This window comes from Pseudopodoces humilis, chromosome 16 (genome assembly GCF_049639895.1).
Source record: "Pseudopodoces humilis isolate 2021_Gansu_Grassland_sample_001 chromosome 16, ASM4963989v1, whole genome shotgun sequence".
NCBI lineage: Eukaryota > Metazoa > Chordata > Aves > Passeriformes > Paridae > Pseudopodoces > Pseudopodoces humilis.
Window position 1 is genome coordinate 9,286,204 of NC_142215.1, and position 27,133 is coordinate 9,313,336.

At 39.8% G+C, this 27,133-nt stretch overlaps 1 protein-coding gene across 7 annotated transcripts in view; it reads right to left on the minus strand.

Moving 5' to 3' along the window:
- Positions 1-27,133, minus strand: part of ADAMTSL3 (ADAMTS like 3) — a 178,931-nt gene that overhangs the window by 150,039 nt on the left and 1,759 nt on the right. For 3 of the 7 annotated variants that reach the window (XM_088063223.1, XM_088063222.1, XM_088063218.1), the window contains exons 1-2: positions 22,675-22,810; positions 21,400-21,491 (exon numbers count right to left, since the gene is read on the minus strand). In XM_088063223.1, coding sequence (XP_087919349.1) covers positions 21,400-21,480 — 81 coding nt within the window. In that variant the 5' untranslated portion in view covers positions 21,481-21,491; positions 22,675-22,810. Of the gene's footprint in view, positions 1-21,399; positions 21,495-22,674; positions 22,811-23,365; positions 23,506-27,133 lie in introns of those variants that run through there. The other 4 variants (XM_088063221.1, XM_088063217.1, XM_088063220.1 and 1 more) reach the window with 3 other exon arrangements.

Here is a 27,133-nt window from a genome sequence, read left to right on the forward strand (position 1 = left end):
TTAGTTTTTTAATTAAGATCCCATCTTTCAGACATTTCTACCACCATTTTTCTTGATTAAATGTAAATACGTTTTCTTTGGCATAGCTTGGGCTGCAGGCTGAGATCAACACGTTTTGAAATCTTTTTCTGCACCCTCTAAAATTTATACTAGTGATTAAGCTTTTGGATATTTATCAACAATTACTTATGTTTTCTCTTGCTATTGTCTGGCTAAAAGATTAAACATTTCACTGAAAGGCTGCAGTAGGATTTAGCCAAAACTTCATTTACTTTCAAAACCCAGCTTAAATATCTGTTTGGTTCATATTCCTAAAAGACATATGAACACTGATGTTTTCCTTCTTCCAGTGAAGCTTCTTCTAAACTCTGTGTTAGGCAGACTCTGCCTTCTTTCCAAAGAACTGATCAGATGTGCCTAAAATTTGCTCTAAAAAGAGCAGCACCAGCAGACTGAAGCTGCTCCCAGTGATATCAGTGGCAAAGTTCCCAGGGACCTCCTCCCAGAACCAGGGCCCAAATCCAGCTGCAGCAGGACAGCATCCCCTGCAATTTAACACTGCTAGGTCTGTGAGCAACACTGCTTACTCAGTTCTCTCTAGTTTTGTACCAGTAAGAGCCAAGGGGGAAAATTCAGTGTCCAGACAAGATAACCCCAGAGCAGCTCACTTCCAATTACTGTCAGAAAGTTAGTGACTGTGGATCAGATCCTGCTTTCAAAATATGCAATACCCAATTATTTCCCCAAGTCTTTAGCTTAGCCTTGGGGAATGGGGAAGGGGCACAGCCATGTTTTGATCCAACAGAAAAGCCATTTTAATAACGCATAGATAAAACAATCTATGCTGGTGAGCGGAGTTTCTACCTGCATGTTCCTCAAAGCTTGTGCTTTGGGGGAATGGGAAGGGTTGGGGGATATTTTCACTCTTTTTTTACCATCTTTATTAACTCGCCTCTGTGATATAACAGTTAAAGGAAGGAATATCTGGAAATGAGATAGAAAATATTATTTCACTTAAACCTCTTTTTAAAATCTTGAAAGACAGACATAGGTGACTGAAGTCTAAAAAGATTTTATCACCTCTTCCACCATCTGTTCCACTATTCCAGACAAAATCTTCTTTGTATTCTTTATTAAGAAACCTAATAATTGGTAAAATTCTTGTCCTAAATAAAGTCCTTTTAGTATTATTGGAGTATATTCTCATGGAGCTCTATCTTTTATTCATTGACAGTTTCTAAGGGTTCTCATGATCTCCACAGAAAAAAAATATGCTACAGAAGTACTATGAGCATCCTTAGCAGAGAAACCAGGATAATCTGTAATTTTTTTTGTTTTTTTTTTTTAACTTGCATGTTGCAGTTTAACCTGACAGGCAGCTAAACACCACCCAGACATTCCCTCACTCATCCCTGCAGCCAGATGGGGGAAAGAATCAGGAAAAAGGTGAAACTTGGTGTGAGATAAAGACAGCTTAATAGGACAAAAAAAGGAAAAGAAAACAGTAATGATGATAAAAGAATATACAAAGCAAGGGATGGCCAGTGCAATTGCTCTGTATTTGCTGACTGATGCCTGGCCAGTCCCTGAGAATCAGCCACCCACCCCTGGCCAACTTTCCACAGTTTTATTGCTCGGTGTGTCCCCATCCAGCATGGGACATCCACTGGGAACTTGGAGTCACCTTTCCTGGCTGTGCCCCCTCCCAGTTACTTGTGCACCCCCAGCCTCCTGGCTGGCAGGACAGTGTAAGAACAGGGAAAGTCCTGGACTTAGAGAAAGCGCTGCTCAGCAATGACCACAGCACCATTGTTCTCATCCTAAATCCAAAATGCAGCACTATACCAGCTAGCAGGTGGAAAATTAACTCCATGTAGCCAAATCCAGGACGTTTTATTAGTGTCCTTTATCATGAACAGCACGTGGTAAAGGATTTCTCTTTTGTTAAGCTGACAAGCTGCTGACACCTGCACTCCTTTGCAGGAAAGTGAGAACTCTGCTTGTCTATGACCACAATTGCAGGTCCACTTACATACTGGAGGAGACTGGAAGAACAGTCTTTGAGGAACTGCAAATCTCTGTACAAAAGGCAAGAAAGAAGCACAGTTTAAGGCTATGTAGGATCAGTGTCAGAGCCAGTTGGATAATAAACCTCAACAAATCAACACATGCAAGATTCACATTGCTTAAGGAGCAAAGGAAAGAATGAAATTAAATGAGAAAGAATACAGGGTCATTCCTGTAATGGGTGGAAGAAACCCCCACCATGAAGGGACAAGACACCCTAGTAGCTTTGGCAGGCCATGCATTAACACAGAACTCAGCATAACTCAACACCACCACCAAAAAATGATGAACAGAGGCCTCAAAAGAAGAACAAGAGGCTGTGGAACTCTAATCCTTTCCTAGTGAGATAAACAGCACCAAATTGACTTGCAAGACCAACATCACCCTTCTCTAATAAATTAATTCCTCCTCATCCCCTTTCCCAGTATCCAGACTGGATAACTAATAATGCTGAAGAAAGGTTACAAGAAAGGTGTGAGAGCTCCTAGGTATCAAAAAGTTGCAGTTAAACAAAAATCCTCCTAAAAATTAACATGAAGCAAAAATTTTGGGCAGGTGAAACTTCATGGCACCATTTGTCAACAATTCTGCACAGCACTTGTAAAATGCTTCTTGGTTCTCACCTGGCTACAGTGACATGCTCACACTGGTGTGACAGCAGATTTCAGGATTTAATGAAAAAAACCATCCACTACATATGACCAACTTTTCTTCATGCAGGTCTCAACAGCCCAAGGAAAGCAATACAGGTGGTAGCAATTTGTATATTTATATGTGAGCAAAATGGGACCTAGAACTGTGAGGTACAGCAGAAGAGTGTTAGCCACCATCAGATAAACAGGATAAGGATGAGGGAAATTAGGATACAAGACTTCACACAATACTTATTTCCCACACAGTATATTATACAGAACTAAAAAATACATTTAGTTCTTATATACTCCAGTATTATTGCACTATTCATCAAGACTGTGATTCAAAGTCATCAATATCCTCATTTACAATGGCTGCTCTCAGGAGAGTCTGGGACTTCTGACTCAGATTTTCCCAACTCTTTTTAATTTAAATTATAACCTTAATGTTATTAATATTATGTTAGTATGATTATTTATATTTAATTTCCTTTTGAGTTTTTTCTTTAATAGTGATATAATTTGAACTGACAGAGTAACACGCTTTTCATATACTTCAGTTGAAATTGTGCCTAAGGGCAGTGAAATTCTCATCCATAAGCTGTTTGAAGAAAAAAAATCTCTGGCACTCAGGAGCCAAACACCTGCTAGAACTAGTGGCGGATCCAGATTTTTAAGAGAATTCCTGTTGCATAATGAAAACACAAAGAAGGGAAATGTGTGGGGTGATGGAATGGCATTAAAACCACAGCACTTAGGGGGGGAAAAAAAGAATCCTAAACTGCTATACACTTCAGAGCTAAATGCTGAAGATTTTGACATTAAAGTTGTTCATGAGTGCAGTCAAAACCAGAGACTTCTGTCACGTGAGGAAACCTGAACTGTGATTCTATCATACATTGCAGGGCACTGCCATGCCTCTCATTGCTAATGACAGGGAATTTTCTCCCTGCCCTCAATCTCTGTACATCTGCTTCTGATTCAGGTGGCAGGGAAAAATCAGCAAGTACTCAACCCCCAGAAAAGGCTGCCCTAGCACTGGTAATTTTTCTTCATTGCATACTGTTTATACAATGTTGTCATCAGCAACAGTGTGGTGTTTATCATGAACTAAACAGGTAGATTAAATGGATGGAATTGCTCTGCTACTGTAAATTACTTCAAATTCTCATAATAAAAATTGACATGGAAACGGGCAAACTCTCAGCCACCAAGAACTGGAATCATTTCTCGGCAAGAAAACACATCTTTGGCACAACTCTTTTTAATAGCCCAAAACTGAAGTAGGGGAACCCAAAGGACATGTAACTGAGCAACTCTGACAGGTCAGAAAGATAGAAAGCTTCTGATAATCCATATCTACCATCAGAAAGTTTCTCAATGACTGAATAGTCCTGTAAGTGCCACAGGAGAGCTTGGGCTAACACTACTCTTCATCCACCTTTCTCAGCAGAGCACCGAGCGCTACATCTTGTCAACATTTTTTAAAAGAGGGGCTGCAGAGAGGGGTGTATCCCAAAATTCTACTTACAAAGACAGACCACCCTGAATAAGAGTGTAAATAATCAAAGTGGTTCTCCCCCCTGTTACCTCTAGCTGACAAATCCTCTCTCACCTGGAAGAAACCAGACTGTAGAGAAATGCCCCAGCCAGATGTTCACTCCCAGGCTCACTTAGGATTTCCAACAACTCAGCACATGAATGCGTTCACCATATGGTGAGGAAAATGTGATTTTTCCACTGTTAGTTTTCCACTACTTCTGATAATTTTAGTGATATTAACCCAGTTCTTTGTCTACTCTTCTTTCTCCACTGCAATAAGTCCCTTTGCAGGGTTTATGGACTGAGCAGCCTTGCACATTGAGTTGGTCAGGCACATTTTCACAATGAGGAAGCAGTTAAATGGTCATGGTTCTGCTGTAGGAATGTTGGTTTAAGGCTATTAATAAGGCACATGAGGTGAATGCCTTTCAGCCAAGCTCCCTCCACGTGTGCACACCTGTTTCAGCATGATTTTAAAAAGAAATTCCCGAAATAAACTGTTCATAGCACGCAGTTTCTAAGTCTCAAACACATTTCTGAAAATACTCTAAAGGTTTTAAGCTTTCTGTGCTTTACTGGTGTCAGGAATTCTGATACACCAACCATGAGGCAAAGCATGCTACTTCATAGTAAACCACTTTTCCCTAAGAAATTACTTCTGTCTTATCATTCATCTGCCACTTTGAGATTATTGACAGTGACTTCCAGTATCATCATTCCCACCTGATGTGCTGAAGCCTGGGAAAGCTGAAATGGTTTCCCAGACTGAGGCCCAGTGTTCAAACACTGCAACTCACTTCTCCAAGCACTCTAGCTACATTTAAATCTCAGCTTAACTACTCCTTCAGTGATGCCAGTCTTGATATTTATAACCCATCCATTTTTCAGCTTCCTCTCACTTTTTGCAAGGGAGAAAGAGTGGTTGTTCAAGTATATTTCATCTCTCTCTCTTGCCAGTGAAAGCATCTCAAGCAGGGCAAAGTTTTAACTCCGTTGTACTGAGCCAGACACACTATGCAGCGTTAAAAATTAAATGCTAACTAGAAAAAGGTTCAATAACTGAAAAAAAAACCAATAATGCAACAGTGTAAGAGGACATACCATTAATCTGAAGATTGTTCCCTTCCTGGTCACAACTCATTTACCAGCATTAACTGACAGCATTTCACGTGTACACTCACTAATAAGCCACCACTTAGATTACTCTGCTTTAGCAGCAAACCCCAGAGCAATTAAAAGCTCACATGACAGGCACTGCAGGCCTCTGTTCAGTGACAACTGTTAAGACTAATGGTCATTAGTTTAATGACTCATTTTTGTCCTTCTATACAATGTGTACAGTAATGCTGGAGGACTGATATGGTGAAGGGGAAAGGGCTCTTACTGGGGTGAGAAAAGATAAACACAGACCCTGCTGCTGGAAAGAATGAAATAAATCCTCTGAATGAACCAGAATTGCTGAAATGTTAAAAGACACAGCTGAGCAAGTCAGACATAAAATGAAAATAGAAATTTCTAATTCAGAACAGGGTGCCTACTCTAATCAGGATAGCTTCAACTCTACAACTCTATCACCTGTCTTCCATGCCCAGCAAAGAAATTATATTAAGCAATTTTAAAATGATCCAGGTGATTACAGAAAGACATTCAATGAGCAGATAAAGGATAAGAAATGGACAGCACTTAGGAACATCCGTAATTCAAAGGCAAGACATTGTCTAGAGTTTTGGAATTTAAAAATGTATGATGCCCTATTAAATGCGCTGCATTTTCTTTAAATATTTTAAGCGCCATGTCTTCCTTGTGACTGATCTCATTATATAGTAATTTTAGTCTTCAAAGGTCAGTATTTCAAATGCAACAAGTGGCAAGTAGAAGCGAGTGAAACAGTTATCACAGAAGGAACAGGGGAAGATGGGCCCTGCAATTGTATTCCTACTCACCCATCTTGTATTCTCATTCCAGCAGCTGAGTGAATTGCTTCACTCTGTGTGCATTGCTCTGGGAACTTGGCCCCCACATCCACAATACGTGATTTGCCAATACATACCACCTGCATTCTGAGGGAACGGAAGATCTTCCTGTGGAGGAATATCTTCCCATCCTGTGTGGGTGTACAGAAGCAGATGTGTGTGTACAGTGGATAGTTCCCAGGACAGATGAACTGAGACATGTCATAAGTCATGCACTGCTTTCCAATTATGATTATCTTTCTACAGGAAATTTAACAGAATAATTTTACTCCAAATATCACTCTGGAGTTTATGATGGCATAGCAGATGGACAGTAGGATAAATGGTCATTTCCTTCTCTGTGCCAGCAGTTTGAAGACGCTAACTGGAGGAAGTGATAACTTTCCAGCAGATACCAAGATATTGGCATTTCACTGGACCTACCAGCAGCTGAAACTTAGAGATCCACAACTGAATACGAAGCACAGACTAGTTCAGCTGCTGGGAAACCCTCCTGGTTGAACAGTAAAGGCTGTGGAGGGACTGACTCTTATTGCTGCTGCTGGTACAGTCAAATCTCTTAACATATTTGCCTTCACGCAAAACAAGCAATCAGCTCTAAGTGCCATGGACATCCTTTACAAGATGACCCATTCGGCCTCTCCTGCTCCAGCCAAGTGGAAAACACCACTATTTTGCTCAGAAGTAGGATGACTACTAAGGAAAAGCTTTTCAAAAAGATACTGAATTCTAAAGAGTACACATAATCTCGGTTTTTCCCCTTGACCTTGTCTTTTGAAAAACTCATGCCTCTTGTAGGACATGGGATACTCTGCTGACTACTTTTAAAACCGTAAAGGCCAGAGGAAATGTCGAGTCTCCTCATACATGCCTCATGCCCAACCAGTGGTGAAACATCATCTACTCTTGTGTATCTAGCAGCTGCTCTTTTACCACCAGCATTTGCACTTAAGGTTAAACAGAACTCTTGACAGCATAGTTTAATTTTAAAGATTTACAGAGGGGCACTATTCCTACAGAATATTTTTCAACTACTCCTGAGCACTTTTGGAAGGATCCATGGCAATAACCTCCCCTGAATTTTCTTATCCACAGTCAGCTCTTAGTTTGCCAGTACAAGCTAAAGTGAGCTCGGAGGCCAACCCTAACAGCTCAGTATCTAAAGCTTTAGCATGGTTCCAGATTCTCATATGTTTGTCTTTAGCATTCTAAGACTTTTCAAAATACAGACAGCATCCAAGAACAATGGACTGTGCAAAGGGAGGGAAATAAATTCATCTGTCCTTTTTTTTAATTGTAGAAGATTCCTTTTGCCCTACACATCTATAACTTCTCAGACTAAAGACAACCACAACACAAGAAACTACTGAAGCTGGAACCTTCACAACCTGGTGAATTTGCAGCGGTGTGAAATACTGTGATCTTACTGATTCAGCTGATCTATTCTTATCCTGAGTAATTATACATTTCTTCACATTATCCACTGCTTTGCAAACTGAAAACAATAAGAGTCTCACTGTTAAGCCATGTTGGAGTTGTCTGTGGCAGTATTCCTATTTTCATTTGCATGTTTTATAGGCCTGGTTTCCTCTGCACCCTACACAGAGTAAAATGCTATTATAAGAAGCCTAAACAGCAACCATTTTAAATAAAAAGATCCAAATATAAATATTAACCTGTGTATTTCTCTGCAAGATTGGCTGCACTTGGGATTATCAGTCCAGAACATCTCTATTTCAGAGCCCAGTTCTTTTGGCCAAGATAGACGTTCTTTTATTGTGATTACAGTGAAAAAAGCCAACTTGCTGGCCTGACTCAGGCTGTAATTATTCTGTGTCTTTATACAACCTTTTTATAGTTCCTGGTGGAAAGGCTGAAGGAAATCCTACACAAGGTCTAAAATTTTTTGCCCTCTAACAGAAAACCATTTAAATATGACTGAATGAGATTTATCCCTTCCCTATATGATTGCTCTTTCTTAGAGTTAAGATAATTCATGCAGCAATTTCCCACATTTTGTGTTACTCCAATAAAAATTGTGTGTACTTCAATAAAAAAGGTACTGACTGCAAATTGTTCTATAAAAAATACAACCAATTTTGTTTTTAAAAACCCTGATTACCTATTTATATAAAACCCTCTAAGAAACAGCTACACCCTTTAAAAGGAAGTGTGGGGCAATAATTAAATCTCTAAATCAAAAGTTCTAGGCCAAGAATATGGTTTCTAAATCTCAAAGTAGTCTAAAATTCTATATTTCTGCAATTTACAAACACAGAGTCATTCCAAATTACCTAAAAGTCATAAGAATCCAAACCAACATCTATTCTAAATCAGTGTGTCCTGTACTACTACTTTCTGGGAGGCTCGGGGCCAAAGACATGTAGGAAAGGGGGAGTCTCCCTCTCAGTTATTTGCAAGGTACAGAAATTACATCTTAAAAAATCTAGTAATGTAACAGGAAACCTTGTGCTTGAATCCTCAAGTCTACTGTGAGCAAACAAATAGAAAATCAGGGCACCCCACTTAAATAAATAATCCACCTACTGCTACTAATTATATTTTTCTCTTCTCATGTAGATGAAAAACAGCCAATTTGTACTATTTTCAGAATAATATTCAAGGAGCAGAGGAAGTTATGTACAGCACATTTTAAACTAAGTCAAAATACAGAAACTAAATTCAGATCAGTTGAGAAAAGTTTTAAAGAAATTAAAGTTAATAGAATAAACCCTCCTCTGTAAATCTCTTCTTATAATTTCCTTTAGTTAAAGATAACAACATATTGGATTTAAGTCCATATATAACATATCAAATGCTTTTTTTTTCTACAGAGGATCTATTCATAGCAGTTTGTATTTGCAACATATGCAGCAAATTATACTATTAAACACTTAATCCCAATAAAGTTTAAATTTCACCCCTAACAATAAAGCTTGTACAGTTCTTGCTCTACTTGAAATCAGATTCTAGAAATAAACAATTAAAGTCATAGGTAGGGATAATGACAATTACAAATTGAACATTTGAGTTATATTTGAAATACAGCTGCTTATGTGGAAATGTTCTGATGAAATATTAAGAGTAACCATTAAATTCTTTGCAGTTGGCAAATAAAAAATCGAGTAAAAATTACCAAGATGTAGGATATCAATATCAGCTAGCTGAGAGCCCTGCAATTTGGCTTACATGCCTCTGAAAAACTTCAGAGCAGCCAGGACTGACCCCACTGAGAGCTCTCTGCAGCTCCAGAGCCTTGGGGAAGGGCTGAGTACCTCACCAACCCTCACCAATATCCACAGAAGGAAAAGTCCCTTCTGCAGCAGGGATCCTCTGGTACTGACAGCCCACAGGAGCTGCACTGCTATTGCAGCTCCCCAAAAAGAGCAGTAGACACAGATGAGCTACACCAGCATTTTAAAAGCTGAACAGAGCAAGTATCGATGAAGAGAACTGGATAAATTTCAACACAAATACCTGCACAGAGTAATAAGTTGCTGAAAGCAAAACCCATTAGAATCAAGAATGCCCCCAGAAATCTAAATTTTCTTTCTACTCATGTGCTCCATACATTATTTCTGACCTATCTGGTGTTAATTATGCAGCTCTGAATAGGAATTTTTTTCTAAGCTACTTTATTAAAAGAGTCATTTCCAACACAAAACGATGCAAGCAGGCCCCTATTTTACAAAAGCTATCATGCCACTGCAAGACCCAGAGCAGGCATTCAGCCTAGCAAAATGCATCACCCTTAATATAAAGCATCAGTCCTCATTTTTCTCAACCCATGTTCTTACTCAGCTTTTCAAAAAGTTCTGATTGTGTCTAATTTCTCAGCTAAAAATAATGCTGGGTTAAATCATTGTTTTATGCAGCAGCACTGTAACTTATACATAGGGAAGAGTCCATGAGGAACCTGCAGGTTTCTAACACTTGATTCAGACTAAAATCCAGCTAGAGACAATCTCAGTTTGCCTGAGACTTTGTTAGTGCAATCACATATGCTACACAGGCACGTATTTCCATATAGCATACACATAGGAACAAAGTTTAAAGTTTCAGCAGTGAATTGAGACACTGCACACCTGAAACAGAGAGTTGTATTTTTCTAGGGTTGTTAAATGCCCCTCATGAAAAGACGTGCTAACTTTTCTCTGCAGGCGAAGGAACAGACTCTTTGACAGGTCCTAGGTACTTCTGATTTCACCTAAAGATGCAGATGTAATTTCTCAGAGTACAGATGTCTAACTCGTTCAAATCCATCTCTCCCAGACACTGAAAAAAGAACTGGGTCTTTCAATAAAAGAACAGGTTAATGGAACTGGACCTGTCTCCTATCAGCTAGGGAATCCCATTATTAAAGTCAGTAAATTGCTTCAATAACATGGAATAAATTCATGAAGGTGTTCAGAGCAGTCTGATTTTGGGAAGAGCTGGGGAAGAACTAGCAGGTGCAAGGATGTTGCACTTAGGAAACTTTCTCAGGAGACTGGACAGAGTCGATGACATGGGAAATTTGGGTTGCCAACTTTCTACATAGTATATAACTCTGGGAAGATTAATTGGATTATGAAGGTCAAAGAGAGAGGCCAGTGCATTATTGAAAGATAATCAAATTGATCTTTGCTAATTTTGTCTGAATGATTAGTCTCCAGATGAAGAGCTAGTGCCACTTTTTTATTGCTGATAGTCTTTTTTTTCTTCACTTCTCAGCTCATTTATCTCACAGACTCATCTGGAACTAAGAAATCACATTAGTGTAAGTTTCCCACAACCAAAGGGTTGGTTTTGTGCAGCCAGCTAAGCTTTCTCCACACTTATTGCAGACTTTTCCTGGGAACGCACACTTTCCTTGGGAGAAGATCATCCAAACTCAGCATCCTTACTCTGAGAATAAGGCATTCTTGAACAGAGTAAGACAATGCTGAGTGGCAACAGTGGAACCTAAAGGTTGGCTGTGACTACTCTGACCCAGACATGCGCATAACTGGTTAACGTTTGCATAATTCATTCACATTTTGTGCCAGAGGAATCTTACTCCATGAGTTAAATTTTATTCATAGCTCAAGTCTACATGCAAAATAAGACTGGGCTATTATGGAAGCAAAGACTTATAAAAATTGAAAACTCCCTTTGAAACACATGCTTTCCAGTAAGTGCAGCTAGCAAAATGCAAAACACGGTCAACATTCCTACACCATGATGTCAATTTTCATACGCACAGACAAAATGCTGCTACATGTAGAAATCAGCTCTGTCTTCCTCACTGGTGGTGTACTTGTGTCTCACTTGTCACTCTCAGAACTTCACCATGCAGTGAAGAGAGCAACCCCTTAAAAGATTCAGAGACATCTTCTGAAGACAATAATTCTGACAAAAACCTGCATTGATTTTTTAAAGAGTTTCCATGTTCTGCTTCAGTTCTCCTGAAAAACAATGCACTGGTCTCTAAGGACCAGTTTTGATGTTTCCCTCTAGAGCAGTCCAGAGGAATTCCTGCCAACAGGGATGGAGAGTAATGCCTGATAAAATGGTCTTCAGTGACACAAAATAAAAAAGTGACATGTAAAAAAGTGGAAATCACTTCAAGTCCTGCAAGGTTTATAAGCAACAAGAAAATTATCTTTATTATCTCTGCTTTTTTTTTTTTCTTCCCAGAGATACAAATACAGTCATTTTTCAAGAAAGCAGCTGCAGGCAACATTGAAAATGCCATCTGTCCTTATGATGAAGAGATGGACTGATTCACACCACACAACAGGAAATATGATAGCCAGCTAGTTAGCACTAATAAAACTCAGCCTCTGTTTGCTTCCTAAGGGCAAGTCTTACTCCAGAAAAACTCCCACTGATGTCTCAGGCAAAGTGTCTGCAGACTTCACTTGTTACTCAAGTGCAGAATGCTGTACTGTTGAAGTAGAAAGCCTGAATTTTATAAAATAACGTCTCACTTGTGGCACAGCAACCTCATGAATGATCTTTTTTCAGACCTGAGATCTTGTAGTGCCTAGAGTACAAGAGCCCTCATACTATCACTGATTTAAAGTGAGCTTTTAGCAGAGAAGGGATGATGAGACACTCAACAGAACAGCTGAAGAGAACTAGGTCTTTTCCTCAGTGTTCTCAAAGACTGGCCTTTACATTTGAAATAGCAAAAAAGAAAGTTTATAATTCTTACATTTCCCCCATTTCTAAATAGTGGCACCTACGTGACACATTACAGATGGCTCACAGAGGTCTAAATTCAGCAAGAAAAATATGCAATTACAAACAAATGCATCACCAGTGTCTGCTAAGGACATAATTCAAGCAAGTTCAAAAGATCAGAACAAAACCCACATGTTTTGTTATCCCAACTAAGGCCCTTCTCAAGATGGTTATCTACAGGAAGAAATTTTCTCCAAGAAAAGCTCAGTGTTCCAAGAACCTCTCTGTTTCCCTTGGAGAAACCAGGCAGGTTGGGGGTTTTAAAATTAAAATTAAACTCTTAATTTTTACTTAGGAGTTAAACAAAGTTTTCCCTTTTATTGTCACACTGCATAAGGGAAAAGCTTTAAAAGGTTGAGTGTTAAGAACAGGTGATGCTAACAGGATATTGGAATGGCCCATGAGACTTACAATATTAAGTAAAATGTATCTGCCCACTGATCTAATTGCTTACTAATTTTCAAATCTATTCCCACCAGATAACTAATGGCATTTTAAGCCCAGCTCCTGGCATTAAAAATACATTTATAGTTCCCTTCTAGCAGAAGATAAACAGCTGCATGGTAAAACCCCATATGTTAAGATAGCATTCTGGAGCTTTTCCTTATAGTTTTAACCAACCTATTGTGTTCCAAATTTAACTGAAAGAGGGAGGAAAAGGAAACAGGAAAAGCACTTGGGTATGCAGTTTCACACTGAGGGGAAGGCAAGTGCTCTCTCATGCAGAGAAAATATCTGAAATATTTGTGTTTTACAGAAGAACTGATCACATAATGAAAGTGGAACTTAAGCCAAGCCCTATTTAATAAAATATCAGAAGCTGTTTCTCTATTTGTCTTCCTCAAGAAAATACTAGTGTTTGTTCAAAAATAAAGTTTTTTTCCAGTAATTAAGCCTGAATTTCCTTCCATGCTTGAAAAATCATTCTAAAATTCTAACATTTGAAAATATATCAGAAATATCCTAAAAATATTCACATTAAAAAATTAATAACAATATAAAAATAAAAAAATATTCCCAGCAGACACAAAGGAGCTCAGAATGTAGACACCCATTTAAGTTTAGAGCAATTTCTCACATCCAGGACAATCATCCAGATACTCCTGGAGTTTGGAGCATGTTATTTCTTTGTTAATTTCTAAATGACGATTCATAAGTGCCAGTAAATCCAGAACTGGTTCTAGTTCAACGATGCTCAAGTGTAGCCCCAAGGAACACCAAAATAACCTAAGAACAGCTGAACTGATTCAGACCAAGGAACCATTCAGTCTATCAGCTTGCAACAGCAGCCAATAACTGGACACCAAAAAAAGCATTTCCAGTGCAAGAATGCTGCAACACCTTCCTGGACTCACCTTCCCAGCCTGCTGGAGTTCATCTGTATAGTACTGTGAAGGGGATCTGCCCACTATACATCCTGTCTCCCCTGACATCCATGGAACCTTCTATTCAAAAAGTATGGGAAGGAGTGCCAAATATCATTATCCTTACATGGAAGAAACCCACATTTCATTGTTTTCCATCTCCCTCCTAGTACTTTTATTTAAAGGCACTCAGTTCTTACACTGAAAGAAAGAAGTCATCAGCTGATTCCTGCCTAACCTTTTCACCCCATTCATAAAGGGATTTGAACTGTATACAGTGCACCAGCACAGGCAAACCAGGAATTCCTACAGTGAAAGAATTATGCTCTTTGCTTTATCTTACACCTCCCTTTCACATCAATTCCTAATGTTCAATTAGCACTGTTAACTACTGTTCTGTGTAAAGACCTGAGAATCACCAGTCTAGAAGAAACATGCAATTTGTTAGTCACATAAATCACCTAATATTCATATAAATAAAGTTATAAAATCAGGGGACAAAACCAGAGCCTGTTCAAGCAGTCCCATCCTTTAGTGGCTTTAGCAAAATCCCCTACGTAGCATCCAGCTCACAGCCCACCTCTCCATGGATAGATGGATTCTCTGTCCTGCTTTCAACACGAGTGTTGATGAGACCAGCTGAAGAATCCATAATATGCCACATGTACCTGGCAGTTTACAACTAGGATATTACCTAGCAAGCAGACAATACTCAAGACACTGTGCTATTGGGCTTTTCAGCCCACATCCCTATTACTCAGCCAGGGAACAGTTTAAATGTATTTTAATACTCGAGAAAACAAAGCACCAAATTAGTAATGAGACCTTGAAAGCATCTAACAAGAGAGGACTCTCAGGAGAGGAAGACAAATCATATATTAGCATATTTCATTCATTATACATCCACAGAGAGCCCTGAGCTTGTTCAGCCTTCTGCTTCCACACCACTGCTACACCACAAGAGGCTGCAGTAGTCAGAAAGAAAATATCCATCAGAAGAGGCAAATCTGCATTTATCAAAACCAGAACTTGTCTCTTCACATTTCTCCATCCCAGCAGACAGCCTGGAACAGCCACGTATATAAGCAGGGAAATTGCAACAAAAACAGGGGGGTTGGAGTTAGTTAATTTCTTGCTGAATCAGCCAGCTGGGATTAAAGCCAGCAATCTTCTCAGAGCTTCAGCAAGGTGCAGGCTAGGAAATACTTATTGCCAGAGCCTGAGAAAACACAATCCCTCACTCTTCACATTCTGTAGCAGTGCAGGTGTGTCCGTGTCACCTTACTTCATTGGTTCTAAAAGGCAGAAGATGAGGCAACCAAAACTCTCCTCCACACCTTGATTTACCATGCAGCAAGCCTCTATAGGTCCTTTCACATTTACACGCTGTAAATGTTGCCCTGTTTTGCTTGCATGCACTAACAGGTGACCGAGTCCTAGAAATTTTAAGCAGCTTCAATTTTTGGCAAAGAACCTGATGACAGAGAAAAACACCATTACATAAACACAGAAATATATGATTCTACATATAAACAAATGTTCCACTTACTTAATGCTACAAATCAGCTTTATTAACCAGTTGGGACCTCCCACCAGGACACCAATGACAATCATTAGCATACAGCAACAATCTAGTAACTGCAATCATAAATGCAGTTTTAATATTGTTTCACAATTTTGTTGAGCTTACTTGAATTCACTGTGTTTCCAGTGCATCCAGAAGCATGACAAACTGACAATTCTTGGAAACCACATTTCTCAAAACAGACTGAAAATATTGTTCCCATTTTCCCTCCATAATGATGTTAAATCTAATAAATACAAAATTAGAAACAGAAATAACATTGTTGCTAAACACTTTATGTAATATGCTGTCTGGAAGGGATTTATTAGGCCAAGTTCACAAAAACTGCCCTCCCTTTGTAAACACGTGACACTTGTACTTGCACTTCTCAAATATTATCAAATATGCACTTGAGAACTAGAACCTACACATCAGAAACCTATTATTTCAAAGGAATTTTAGGGTGAAAGTTTTGGTTTGATCAGCTAAATATGATGAAAAATATTTAGCCAGACTATTTAGAAGTGCCTAAGGCACCTAATGCCTGGCTCTCATTAGGTTAATTGAAATTTACCTTGCTTTGAAAAATCCAGCTCAGCACTTACAAATGCATTTGAGTACTTAACAGTGTTTGTGTTTAATGACTCAGGTCTTACTTAAAGTCATCAAAACAAAGACTCCACAAACCCTTCTGAAAATACTGCTCTGTCTGCATTAATTTAGCACTCTTGTGTGGCTGTCACCATCCAATATGGAGTTATAGAACTGTCCTTCCTCCTCCAAGTTGGAGTGAGGGCATTTTGAAAATCTGACTCTTAAAAGCAGGACCACTTGACAGTCCACAGTCTTCAGCTAACATCAAGTCCTCCCCTTACAGGAAAGAAAGTTATGTGCATGATTTCAAAACCTGAAGCAGCTATTTTCTATCACCTGCAGTAAAGTGAGTGCATGGAGCATACCAGAAGTGCAGTGCTGTATGGTTCCTACCTGGCTCTTGGTAGTCTCTCTGCAGCTGCCATGGCTATCTCCAGCATCCTTTCTGGAATGCTGTGCTCACTATCAAACTGTACTTCAGAAACAAACCCATTCTTTAACCATGCACAAACTGACCCTGTTGTGTGGAGATTTTGCCTAATAAGAATTCTACTGGAATTGTTCAAGTGTGGCTGTGTTGGACTGCCCACAGCCACAGAATTATTAACTGTACAGAACTGTAATAACACTCAGATTTGACTAAAGTACAATATTTGCACAATAAAAAGGAGTCTGATTTTAAAATGTATGTTCTTTTGAAGCAAAATGCATTATTTTGAATGGCTAAGTCTTGAATTCTGGATGAAGAGTAAGAACTTTAATATCAGTACAATCAATCGCGTATTTTCTGTGATGCAAAGAGAGGAATGGAATTTGGTGCACTGTGCAAAACTGCCACCTCAATGCCATTTATGGCCCAGTTTGGTAAGGAATATGAAGGATGCAGCCACATCAAGCAGACCTGAATGAGTAATTATCAGTGACTAAGAATTCAAGTGTCTTCTAAACCAAAGATCATCGTAGAGCCATTCTTTTGTTTCTTGACTACTCTTTCAAGAGAAATTAGAAGTCACTGGCAGTTGTTAGAAATAATTCTTATTCTTGAAGCTTCTCTAAGCGTACCAGACTCATGGATATCTGGTTTTGGAAACAAAAATTTGCAGCTCTACACACAACTTATCTGAGAATTTCTGTCCAACTTTCAGTGTAGCTTCACAAGAAATTATCATTGTAACAAATAACTTCGATAGTAAAGGGGTGCCTTCATTGATGACATCTGTACTCTTGGTCCTCTCCCATAGCTGACTTTTTAATAACACATTTTAAAAAGTAAGCATTGATACACAGTTTGTGTCTCAAGTCACAAGACACATGCATCAACCTTTCAGGCAATTCCACTATTGGATTGTAAACTGAGGGTAACAGCAGTTCAGATTCTATGAGCACTGGCTGAGCAATCATTATCTGTCATAAATTTAAAACACATTCAGAAACTTAAACAAGTTTTCTGGTAATGCAGTCACTGAGTTGCAACCTTGTCAATAGCAATGAATATTTTAAGTCAGAATACTTGTACAGAGTCTCAGATGTATTATTTGTCTTTAGAAGCAGCAACTCAATCTCCACACTAAGAATAAAACCACAGGCCTTTTGAGGCTGATGGTAAAACTCCAGATGGGTGCAAAATTGCCACCTGCCTACAGAAACAGAAAACTGCTTCAGATTTAATCAGGACTTGCCAATCTCACCCTGATACTTCTGATCAAGGTTACTGGAGACTTAAGAATGTTGTATGGCATGCAGTTCATAATCTGTTTTCTGGACATCAGTGTGCAATACATTCAGAGACTGTAAAACAATAATCCAAAGGTTTTCCACAAAGATGGTCTCCAAGTCCACTATGTCATATAATGGACATCAGATTTTTGGCCTTGCAAAGCTTAGTTTTAAAGACATTTACTATGTTGGTAGTTTTTGGCAGATTGGTTATGGCAGAATCATTTTGAAGACAATAATGTTTTCAGTATGTATATCCTTCATTTCCAAAATATCACAAATAGAAAAGACCATAATGCAGGCAGGAATTGCAGGAACATAAATCATGGAAGCAACCAACAGTTTATTGAATGAATATATGACCTATGAAACTTTCTCTCCCACAGAAACCAAGACCTAATGCTTCTTAAATATCCAGACATGGTGTCTTTGCTGTTACTCCCTCTGCACACATTACCAACCCCATGGTCTTTGGGGGAAAAATGTACCGACTTGTAGAGGGTCTAATTTGGACTATAGGAACCTAAGAAAATATCAGCATATTCCTGATTTGAAAGCAACATACCAGAGAATAAATCTAAAATGAATCCATGTGTAAAATTTTTGATATATATTTGCCCATACAAATCTGCTAGCCATCATTTCTTCCTGCCAGTAATCCATTCGTAAGACTATAAAGATATACAGTCCTACATACATTTCATAACAAATATAACAGCATCTAGCTGAATGATGTAATAAAATATCATCACAAGGTTAAGAAAGAGTTGATTACCAGGCTGAACATACTGCCTTTTCAATTACCAATATGAAGCAATGTGTACTCAAGAGATCACTTCAAAACAGCAGAACAGCGCTTGGACACTTCTACTTTGTTAGTTTAACCATCTCCAAAAATCTGTAGAATTAATAGCCCTCCTGCTACAATGTGAGGAAAAATGAGGAGCCTTTTAAACAATATTTAGCAATAAATTCAAGGCTAGGGATGTAGTTAACATTCCCAAATACACATAATCTGTAGAATACAGTAATTTCTTTGGATAGAGTCATCATTTAAATCTTTATAAACAATGAGTTACTCCAAGATGCTGCTACCATTTGATAGACAAGTATCTTGTTTGTTTTCAAGAAAAAGATACATACATAATCTGCTTGTATTACCACTGGCTTTAGACTAATGTAGTTACATTAATTTCATTTATATTGGCACATACAATAAAAGGTCAGCTCTGTACTTGCAAAAGAACATGGCCAAGCCTTATTCAAAAGTGATCTCTTCCCAAGTGATTTATGTCACTGCTCTTGGTCACAGAGCAGATTTAACAATTGGGCATCTCAACAATGCTCAGGGGTAAACAATTCCCTGGGTTATGCGAGGAAACCTAATTTACCTACTGGTATAAAAACTAATTTGCCATTGACAAAATAATTCCGTCAAATTTGAGACACAGCACATCTGCAAGGGCAGATAATTTTGGAGCCCAGCTGAACATCACACTGCTTGTTACCACATTGAGAAGAACCAGAAAGGGCTCCTATAACCAAAGTTAAGTTCCACTGGTTCTCAGGAACAGCAACCTCTTTTTCACAGCTTCTCATGGTAAAGTTTTCTTTGCATTACATTCATACCACATTCCCACCACATTCTTTTCAAATGGTCATTTTTTCATTCTGTACCTGCCTCAAGCAGGATGAAATTAATCAATTGCACATAAGTGATATGACATAGACTTGTGACCTTGCCCAGCATCCAATTGTTTCTAATTGATTAGCTCCAGACATAAGCACTTTGATAGCCAAAAACAACAGAAGTGGAAGTTATGGTACAATATTAGAGTAAAATGACTGTGTGTGGTCCATTTAGTATGGCCCCAAGCAACCAATTAAAGAATTAATGGTTATTGGATACCAAAAATGTTATGTTAAATAATATAAGCTATCTTTAATGTGCTTAAAATTGTGATAAAATATCTAAAATTTAGGAGCAAAAAGGCTTCCTACAAGATTGGGGTTAAGTGCTAATGACTCAAATATGCCTCACAGATTACAGTATTTTAAAGGACAATCAAGACCATAAAATTTGACCTGGATTGAAGTGTTCATAAAGCTACTCACAATAGCCAATTGATTACTACAATGTGTTTGGGTTGTTTTTATTATAGAGAGACAAGTGAAGCTATGCCAAACCATTTGTGGAGAAGAGGAAACTATGCCACTACTGGTTCCAGCTCTGCAATAAGAAAAATATGAAAGAAAAAATAAACAAAAAATTCTGCAAAAGCAAAAAAAAATGGTCCCTTCATAACCAAGAGGTCCAAGACCAAAAATGACACTTCCCTTCTCTGAGCTTCTATTCTTATATTGAACAGAACTATTAAGGGAACTTCATGAACTATTTTCTGAGTGTTTTATAGGGCTGGTTATTATGGCAACACTCAATTGCTTGCACACAAAAATACAAGCTGAACAGGCATAGCAAATCTGTAACATTTTTGTCCTTGCATAAGAAACATGCAGGCAAAAAGCAGATCCCACTGTGGCCTTATCTGCTCAGACATGTGTTGAATGCACTGTGTTTTACTGCATAATTAATACAGATGTAAATTTCTACTTTAATGGCAAGTTCTTTACTCAAGTAACCAGTGTACTGGTTAGCTGCAAGCATAATCCACAGAGGAGTTCACCTGCTGCCAAATCACTCACAGCACACAGAGCACTCAGCTCTGAGGATGCATTGGAGCCCCATTCCCACTATCTTGAACTTCAAAGTCCACCATAAACTGATCACAGCTTACTCAGCTGTCCAGTACAGTCTCCTCAGTTCTTCATACTCCTTTTGGTTTTATTTTTGCCCTCTCTATTGTTCTTCAATCCAAAATTCTTCAGGATGTATGTGTATATAATGCCCAGAACATCAGGCTCCATTTTTTTAGCATTGCAATACTACCAACGGTACACAACAACACTGATTTTATGTAAAGATTTTACCTTTTTGTTGAAAACTACTACAGTGCTTAAAAAAAAGGTTCCTATTCATTTAAAAAAGTAAATCTCAGTTTATTTAGCCAATTTTTTTCCTAAGGATTTATGGATTTGTGTGCATTTAAGACTGAAGAATCCTTGAAACATTTTGTGCTGTGGGAACTCTCAGTATAGAGCATGACATACTGAAACAACATCTTCATGGCACACCAGCACACGATATTTCTTGAAATACTCACTTCTTGGAACTGATCAGGCTCATGTGTCAGGCAATAGATCAGATGGCTGCTATGGTTTTTCCTCTATCGTTCCTGCACTCATTGAACACGGAGCAAACACCATTTTGGGCCACCTTCCCTGCCTTCCCACTTTCTAATGCTTTAGATATTTCTACCCAGGTATTTCTACAATCCTTGTCACTTACACCACCTTAACATTTATCAGGTGCTTAAACTCCTGGGGGCAAAGAACAATTGTCCTGCCTAGAAAGACCCACAGTATTACACATCTGGCAAGATCTCCCTTTGGTCACACTTTGGTAAAGTCAGGTACAATATATTGAGCAAGGGAGAGAATATTCATTTCCCACATGGATGCCTTTGAAAGTTTGGTAAAAGGAAAATGCTCCCTTTGGGAGACTTTCCATTACAGAGCAGCTCCTTCAGCAGTTTTCTGTTTTAAAACAGCAATGTGAAATGTGCAGGAAGATCACCTGATGCACGACCAGGAATGACAACAGCAACAAGTTCATGACCTACCTGCAGATGAGCATAGAGAGCAAAAGCAAGCCAAGTGATCTCCCAGGACAGCCCAGGGGTTTTAGGGCTGGCCATCCTCATGCCTCGGGGCTCTGCTGAGAGAAATTGTTTCAAGTTACAAACAAAATCGAGTAGGCTCCGCCAGAATTTCAATGACTAAAGCAAACTGGGCCGGCCGCTGGAAGCAGTGCAATGCAAACACCGGAGTGCTGTGCTGGCCAGAGCAGCAGGAGCGCAGCGCATGCCATGAGCACAGCCTGCAGGGTGAGGCAGCTCCAATTAGGGCACAAAACAGGACCAAAATGAGAGGTTCGGGGAAGCAGGCAACAGTGGACAAGTTTCAGTATCTCCTGAAAGTAAAAGAATTTATCAAATTGGGAATCTCTGACATCTTGATCTCTAGAAGGTAAAATCCAAGGAGCATAAAATTTCTGATGTACTTTCCAGCGCTTTCACCCACTCAAAGATGAAAGCCCAGACCTGGGATTTCAGCAGTCATTTGCACTGCCTTTGAAAGCTCAGTGATTAAACAATCAGGGCTTAATAAGAGTTTAGGAAAAAAAAAAAAAAAATCCGTGGTGATCATCAAAATTACAATGTCAGCATGGGCTTAAAAATTTAAAATTGCCAAATACCCTATCATGTAATAATATTACTAATTCTGTTAATTCCTTGTGTCAATGCACTTTATCGCCTTATACTATACACGACCAGAGTGATCTCAAAACAGTGCAAATTTTATGCACCCCGATAAACACAAACAGCCCTCCCCTCAGCCAACACCCCGCAAGTTTGCCAAGTCACACAGTGAATGCAAACTTCTCCTCCAAATAAAGTGCTCCTTTCTAAAAAAGCAGGCATCCCAAGGAAAACTATCTATCCAAACAGCTCTTGCACCTGTCAACTGAACATAATTAAAATTCCTTACAGAAAGAAGCGTTTTATTCCCTCCCTCCAAAAACATCCTCGAGTTCCCCTCCCTCCCAAAACCATTAGCACTCCTGATACTTTTGTCATTCAATATAATATAACTATGATAATAAAAGAAGGAAGGTTTCTAACTTCCCCTCCCCTGTCCAGGCAGTGCCGAGAGCCCCGAGGGCCGAAGCCAGCGGGCTGCGGTGTTTCCCAGTGCCGGTGTCCGGGCTCTCCTCACTCCGTGCCCTCCCGGACGCTCCCGCACAGCGACCCTCGCCCAGCACCGCCCCGGCCGAGGGAGCCCGCTCGGGGCAGAGGCTCGGGGGCTGCCCTGCCCTGTCCCCGGAGCTCACCCACCTGGTGCGGCTCGCCGGGGAGCCGGGAGGGCGGCGGGGAGCGGGCCGGGCACCGCCGGCGCACGGGAGAGCCTCGCCTGTCACGGCACCGGGGATGCAGCATCCTGCCCCGCCAGCGGCGGCCCCTCCCTCACGCCAGGCTCCAGCCCACCGCCGCGCCTCAGCCAAGGTCCTACAGGCTGCTGGCAGGGGCCCGCCCCCGCCCGCCGCAGCCCGGCCCCGGCCGGAGCCGCCTCCACCTGCGGGGCCCGGCCCGGCCCGGCTCGCACCCCCCGCACAGCCCCGGCCTCCCCGGCCAGCCAGAGCGGGCTGCCGGCCAAGCGGGCCCGTCCTCCCTCCCCCCGGCTGCCGAGGCACTGGCGACGCTCCGATGTCGGGGGCCGAGACCCCGGCAGCCCGGGAGTAAGCGGTTCGTCTTCCCCCGAGGGGCGAAAGCTACCGTGAAGTCAGCCCCCGAATCTGATGCAAAGCAGCTCCCAAAACCACAACCATCCTGTGTCTCATCTGCAAGCAACTCTCACTATACATCTGCAAATCTGCTCGCACACCGAGTAGGTCTTTAATCATGCTGCCCTCTACAATATTTTTAGGTTTCCTACTGTAAATCTGGCGAATATGTCTCGTACGACAGTTTTGCTCTCGTTCTCCCTCTCAGCTTCGAGCTGCTAAGCAGGAACGCCAAAATCCTCTACCTTTACACTACGGCTTCCACTGATGTTCCAAGCTTTCGTCGAGTCCGCTAAGAGCAGCACGTAGAGAAAGGGCTCTGATCCCTGCCACTGAAGTTAAAAATATGCTCCAGTGAACTAAACATAACCGATGAAGAGTTTGTTCAAATATGTTGCACTGGAAACTTTTCCAATCTGTTTAGGTTTCTCACCAGCACGGGAAGGCGGCTCCTCTATGGTTAGGAACAGAGCGCCCTCTGCTGAGCGCAGGGGGAGCCGCACGCCCGGCCGGGAGCAGAGCGGAGCCTCCTCGCTGCTTCCTCACAGAGACATCAGCGCTGCCCGTGCCGCTGCAGCTCACAGCCTGCTCTGTGCCAGGTGTGCCCTGAGGCGAGCTGTACATTACATCCCAGTCTGTACATTACGGCAATGGGCTGTGTAACAGGCAAGAGTGCTGCTAAGGGCCCGACCTTCTATTTTTCTAATACGGCTCAGCTGAAAGTGTATCAGCTTCCCGTAAAGCCTGGCTTTCCATCCATTTCAGTTGCCACAGTTACTTGAGCAGTCCTTTAACTATGACATCAGCTATTGTTAACTACCTACAAGTATATTAACTACTAACCCTGCAATTGTTGTCTTCCAAAATTATGCAGGCAGCATATACTTCAGACTTGATCACAGGTGATTTTAAAGCCAGAATTTAGTCATTAGATCATCTAACATAGAAAGTGCATTTTCCTTTGCAAAGGAGATGAAGCAAACTCTCAAGACCTGCTATCTTCTTAGGAATGTACCCAGCTGGCACCATCCTTACTTAGAATATATTTTCTCTTGTAATTAATATATGCAAGTGTTATAAACATTTGTCCATCTGCAATAAATTTAAGTGTAGAAAAATTGTGTACTAGAAAACAGTAGATTAGCTCACATCAGATTCATCAACTCGAGCGAGGCTGCTGTTCACACACATATGTAATTCCTCCTGTAATCCTGGTCCCAGGTTAGAGATCCTATGTCTGAATTTTTACAGCACATAAAGAAACTGGAGATAAGCACCCACAAGCATTAGCCCCCAGGGAGATTTCAGAACGCAGTGTTACAGTAAACAACACAACTAACTCGTGGTACCTACCTTGGAAAGTAGAGATCAGGAAGGTCTTACCCCAGCTGCTGAAATGACTGAAGTGTTGTTAATTCTATTCTCCCCCATAATCCATGTGTCTCATTTTGTTACACTGAAATCATCCTTTTTGCAAGGAGGATGAGCACCCAGAAAATAACAGTATTTGGAGCATAGAAGTAGCCTTAGCCTAATACTAGAAACTGTACAGTTTTGGACAGCACTTTCCTATGTGAAAACAGGGCATTTTCCTGTGTGAATCTCATTCTCATTGAATGCTGACTTCAATCTTTTCTATCCAATTTAATTTTTTCACCTCAGTCTCACTACACACTCCTGTAATTTTAGTCTTCTCTCCAAACTTCCAGTGAATCTGGAAACTTTGAAATTTTGACTCCTGTTGGAGGTCTTCATAACCTCTTCTGCTGAGCCAAGCAAAAACTGAATGCAACTCGGGTATCCAGGCAAGATGTGATTGAAAAGAAGCACTTCAAAATTCACAGCACCTGCAGCTCCACAGCAGACTCTTTAACACACACCCTAAAGTTAAAAGGGACACAAATTGAAACGTTCTTGTTGCCTGATTTTCAAACCTGGAGAAGTTTGTCAGCAACTCTGCAAAAATTAATTAACCACTTGAATTTAAAATAAAACCTTTTTTTTTTTTTTAAGGAAACATTTGACTTCCTTTTTGCTTACTCTGTCTTGTCTGTATGGATTACAGACTCCTCAAGGCAGAATTTCTGTTCTTTGCCTATTACATTGTTTGTACACACCTGGTCCAGTGTCAAGTGCTTTAGGTATTACCTTAGGAGCAGTTTTTACCACAGTCTTTAATTCCAATTCATGCCACATTAGCCCAGCAGTATCAGTATAAGATTTTCAAATAATAAACTGTAGAAATGCTTTTAACACTCAGTTCAGATTGTATTTGTCTTTTGCTTTTAGCAAGGCTTTTTTATTCCACATGTGCTTTGTTTTTGCTGGTCTCTGAAACATGTATAATTTAAATTACATGGAAAATGACAACTCTAAAGCCTTTACTGTTCATAAAGTTGTGAAATATGGGCATTTGCAATTATTATTTCATTGAACACAACGGCAATGTCATCCATCTGTACAGCTGGCATGGGCTCTCATGAGGAAGAGGGTTGGAAATATGATGGTATAATCTTTTGTTTTAAACAGACTTAAGACATGTGTCTTCACTATCAAACATAACCAAGAAGTATTTTGTAATTTCTTGATTTATATTCAATTGTAACAGAAAATTTCAACTTTCACAGTACAGGCAAGTGTACAGTACTCAACAGTACAGACAGAAGTGGCAGTGAAAAAAGATTCTGCAAGATACAGCTGCCGAAGGGCCAAACGGAAAAAAATAAATCTCTGGTCTGGCAACCAAAAAGCCTATGCTAAATCACATGATAACCACCAAATTTCACTCCTTGAACATTAATAGAAAACCTTCCTATTGAAAAGAGAAACCAAACACTTCTCTCTTTATCTTTGTTCTGAAATGCAGGTACTCATACCTCTTCAACAGATTCCACTTATATATAATTATTTCCCCAAAACAAATTCAGGTAAGAAAATCTGATGATCATGGAGGCCATTCTTTTATCACAAGTCTTTGCTGCTCAAGAGAAAATATGTTTGGCCAAACTACAAATTTAAAATCCATTGAAACAGTGCAGAACAATATTTGGCTCATAAATCAGCATTCTGAATAACTTATAGCAAAATTGGAAGTATCCTGCAGAGGCCCCGTGCAGAAACTGCGTTTCGGTTCAGTGTCTCAACATTATCAGTAATAGAGTTGCACCTGATTGATTAATGAAAGCAAAATGTTAAATTCTCTGTAACTAGAGTAATGAGAACCCTGACACAGTCTAATCAGTTCTTTGGCCCCGCATTGTATGTGCACAGGGTGCTTGTTTACCCTGAAATAACAAGCCCTCCAGGGCAGAGAGCAATCACACACTGTCACCCTTCACAAATATGTTATACACTATAAAGAGTAAAGCCTCTCTGAGTATAAAGGTGCAAAGTTCAGCCATAGCACCCTGTCTTTTATTTCTTGGTGTTATGGAACCCATTGCATTCCATGCAGATCCTTGCCCTGGGCTTTGGAAACAGCTCCATCAATATAGTAAGTGGAAAAAAATCCCGAGGCTAACAGAAAGAAAAGCTACTTATGCATAGATATAAACATTATAGAAGTATCATCTCCCTCTTGGTTTTTATTCAAATGACTCTAGAAGTAACCAAAACAATATATTCAAATGGCCATTAGTTCAAGTATTTTAATAAATACTTGCTCTTTCTTGTCTTTCAAATTCCTTTTGGTGCTTAAGCAAAACAACTTGTGGCTCATTTGCATATTTATGATCTGATACAGTAGGAGCAAACTAACACATCTTCAAATGGCACAAACTTACTTTTTGTCCTAATTCACAGCCTTAATTAAAATGTTAGAATCAACATTTTTAAATAAACTTATAATACACTTACACAATAATTTTTTGGGTTTTCAAAATATATTTTCAAAAGGATTTAGGTGATTATGTTTGGCATAATTATAAAATATGAATTTGTATAGATAAAGGTTGAATGCAGATAAGGCAAAATTAAAAACTTATTGCAGAGGTAAAATATTTTATCTACAAATA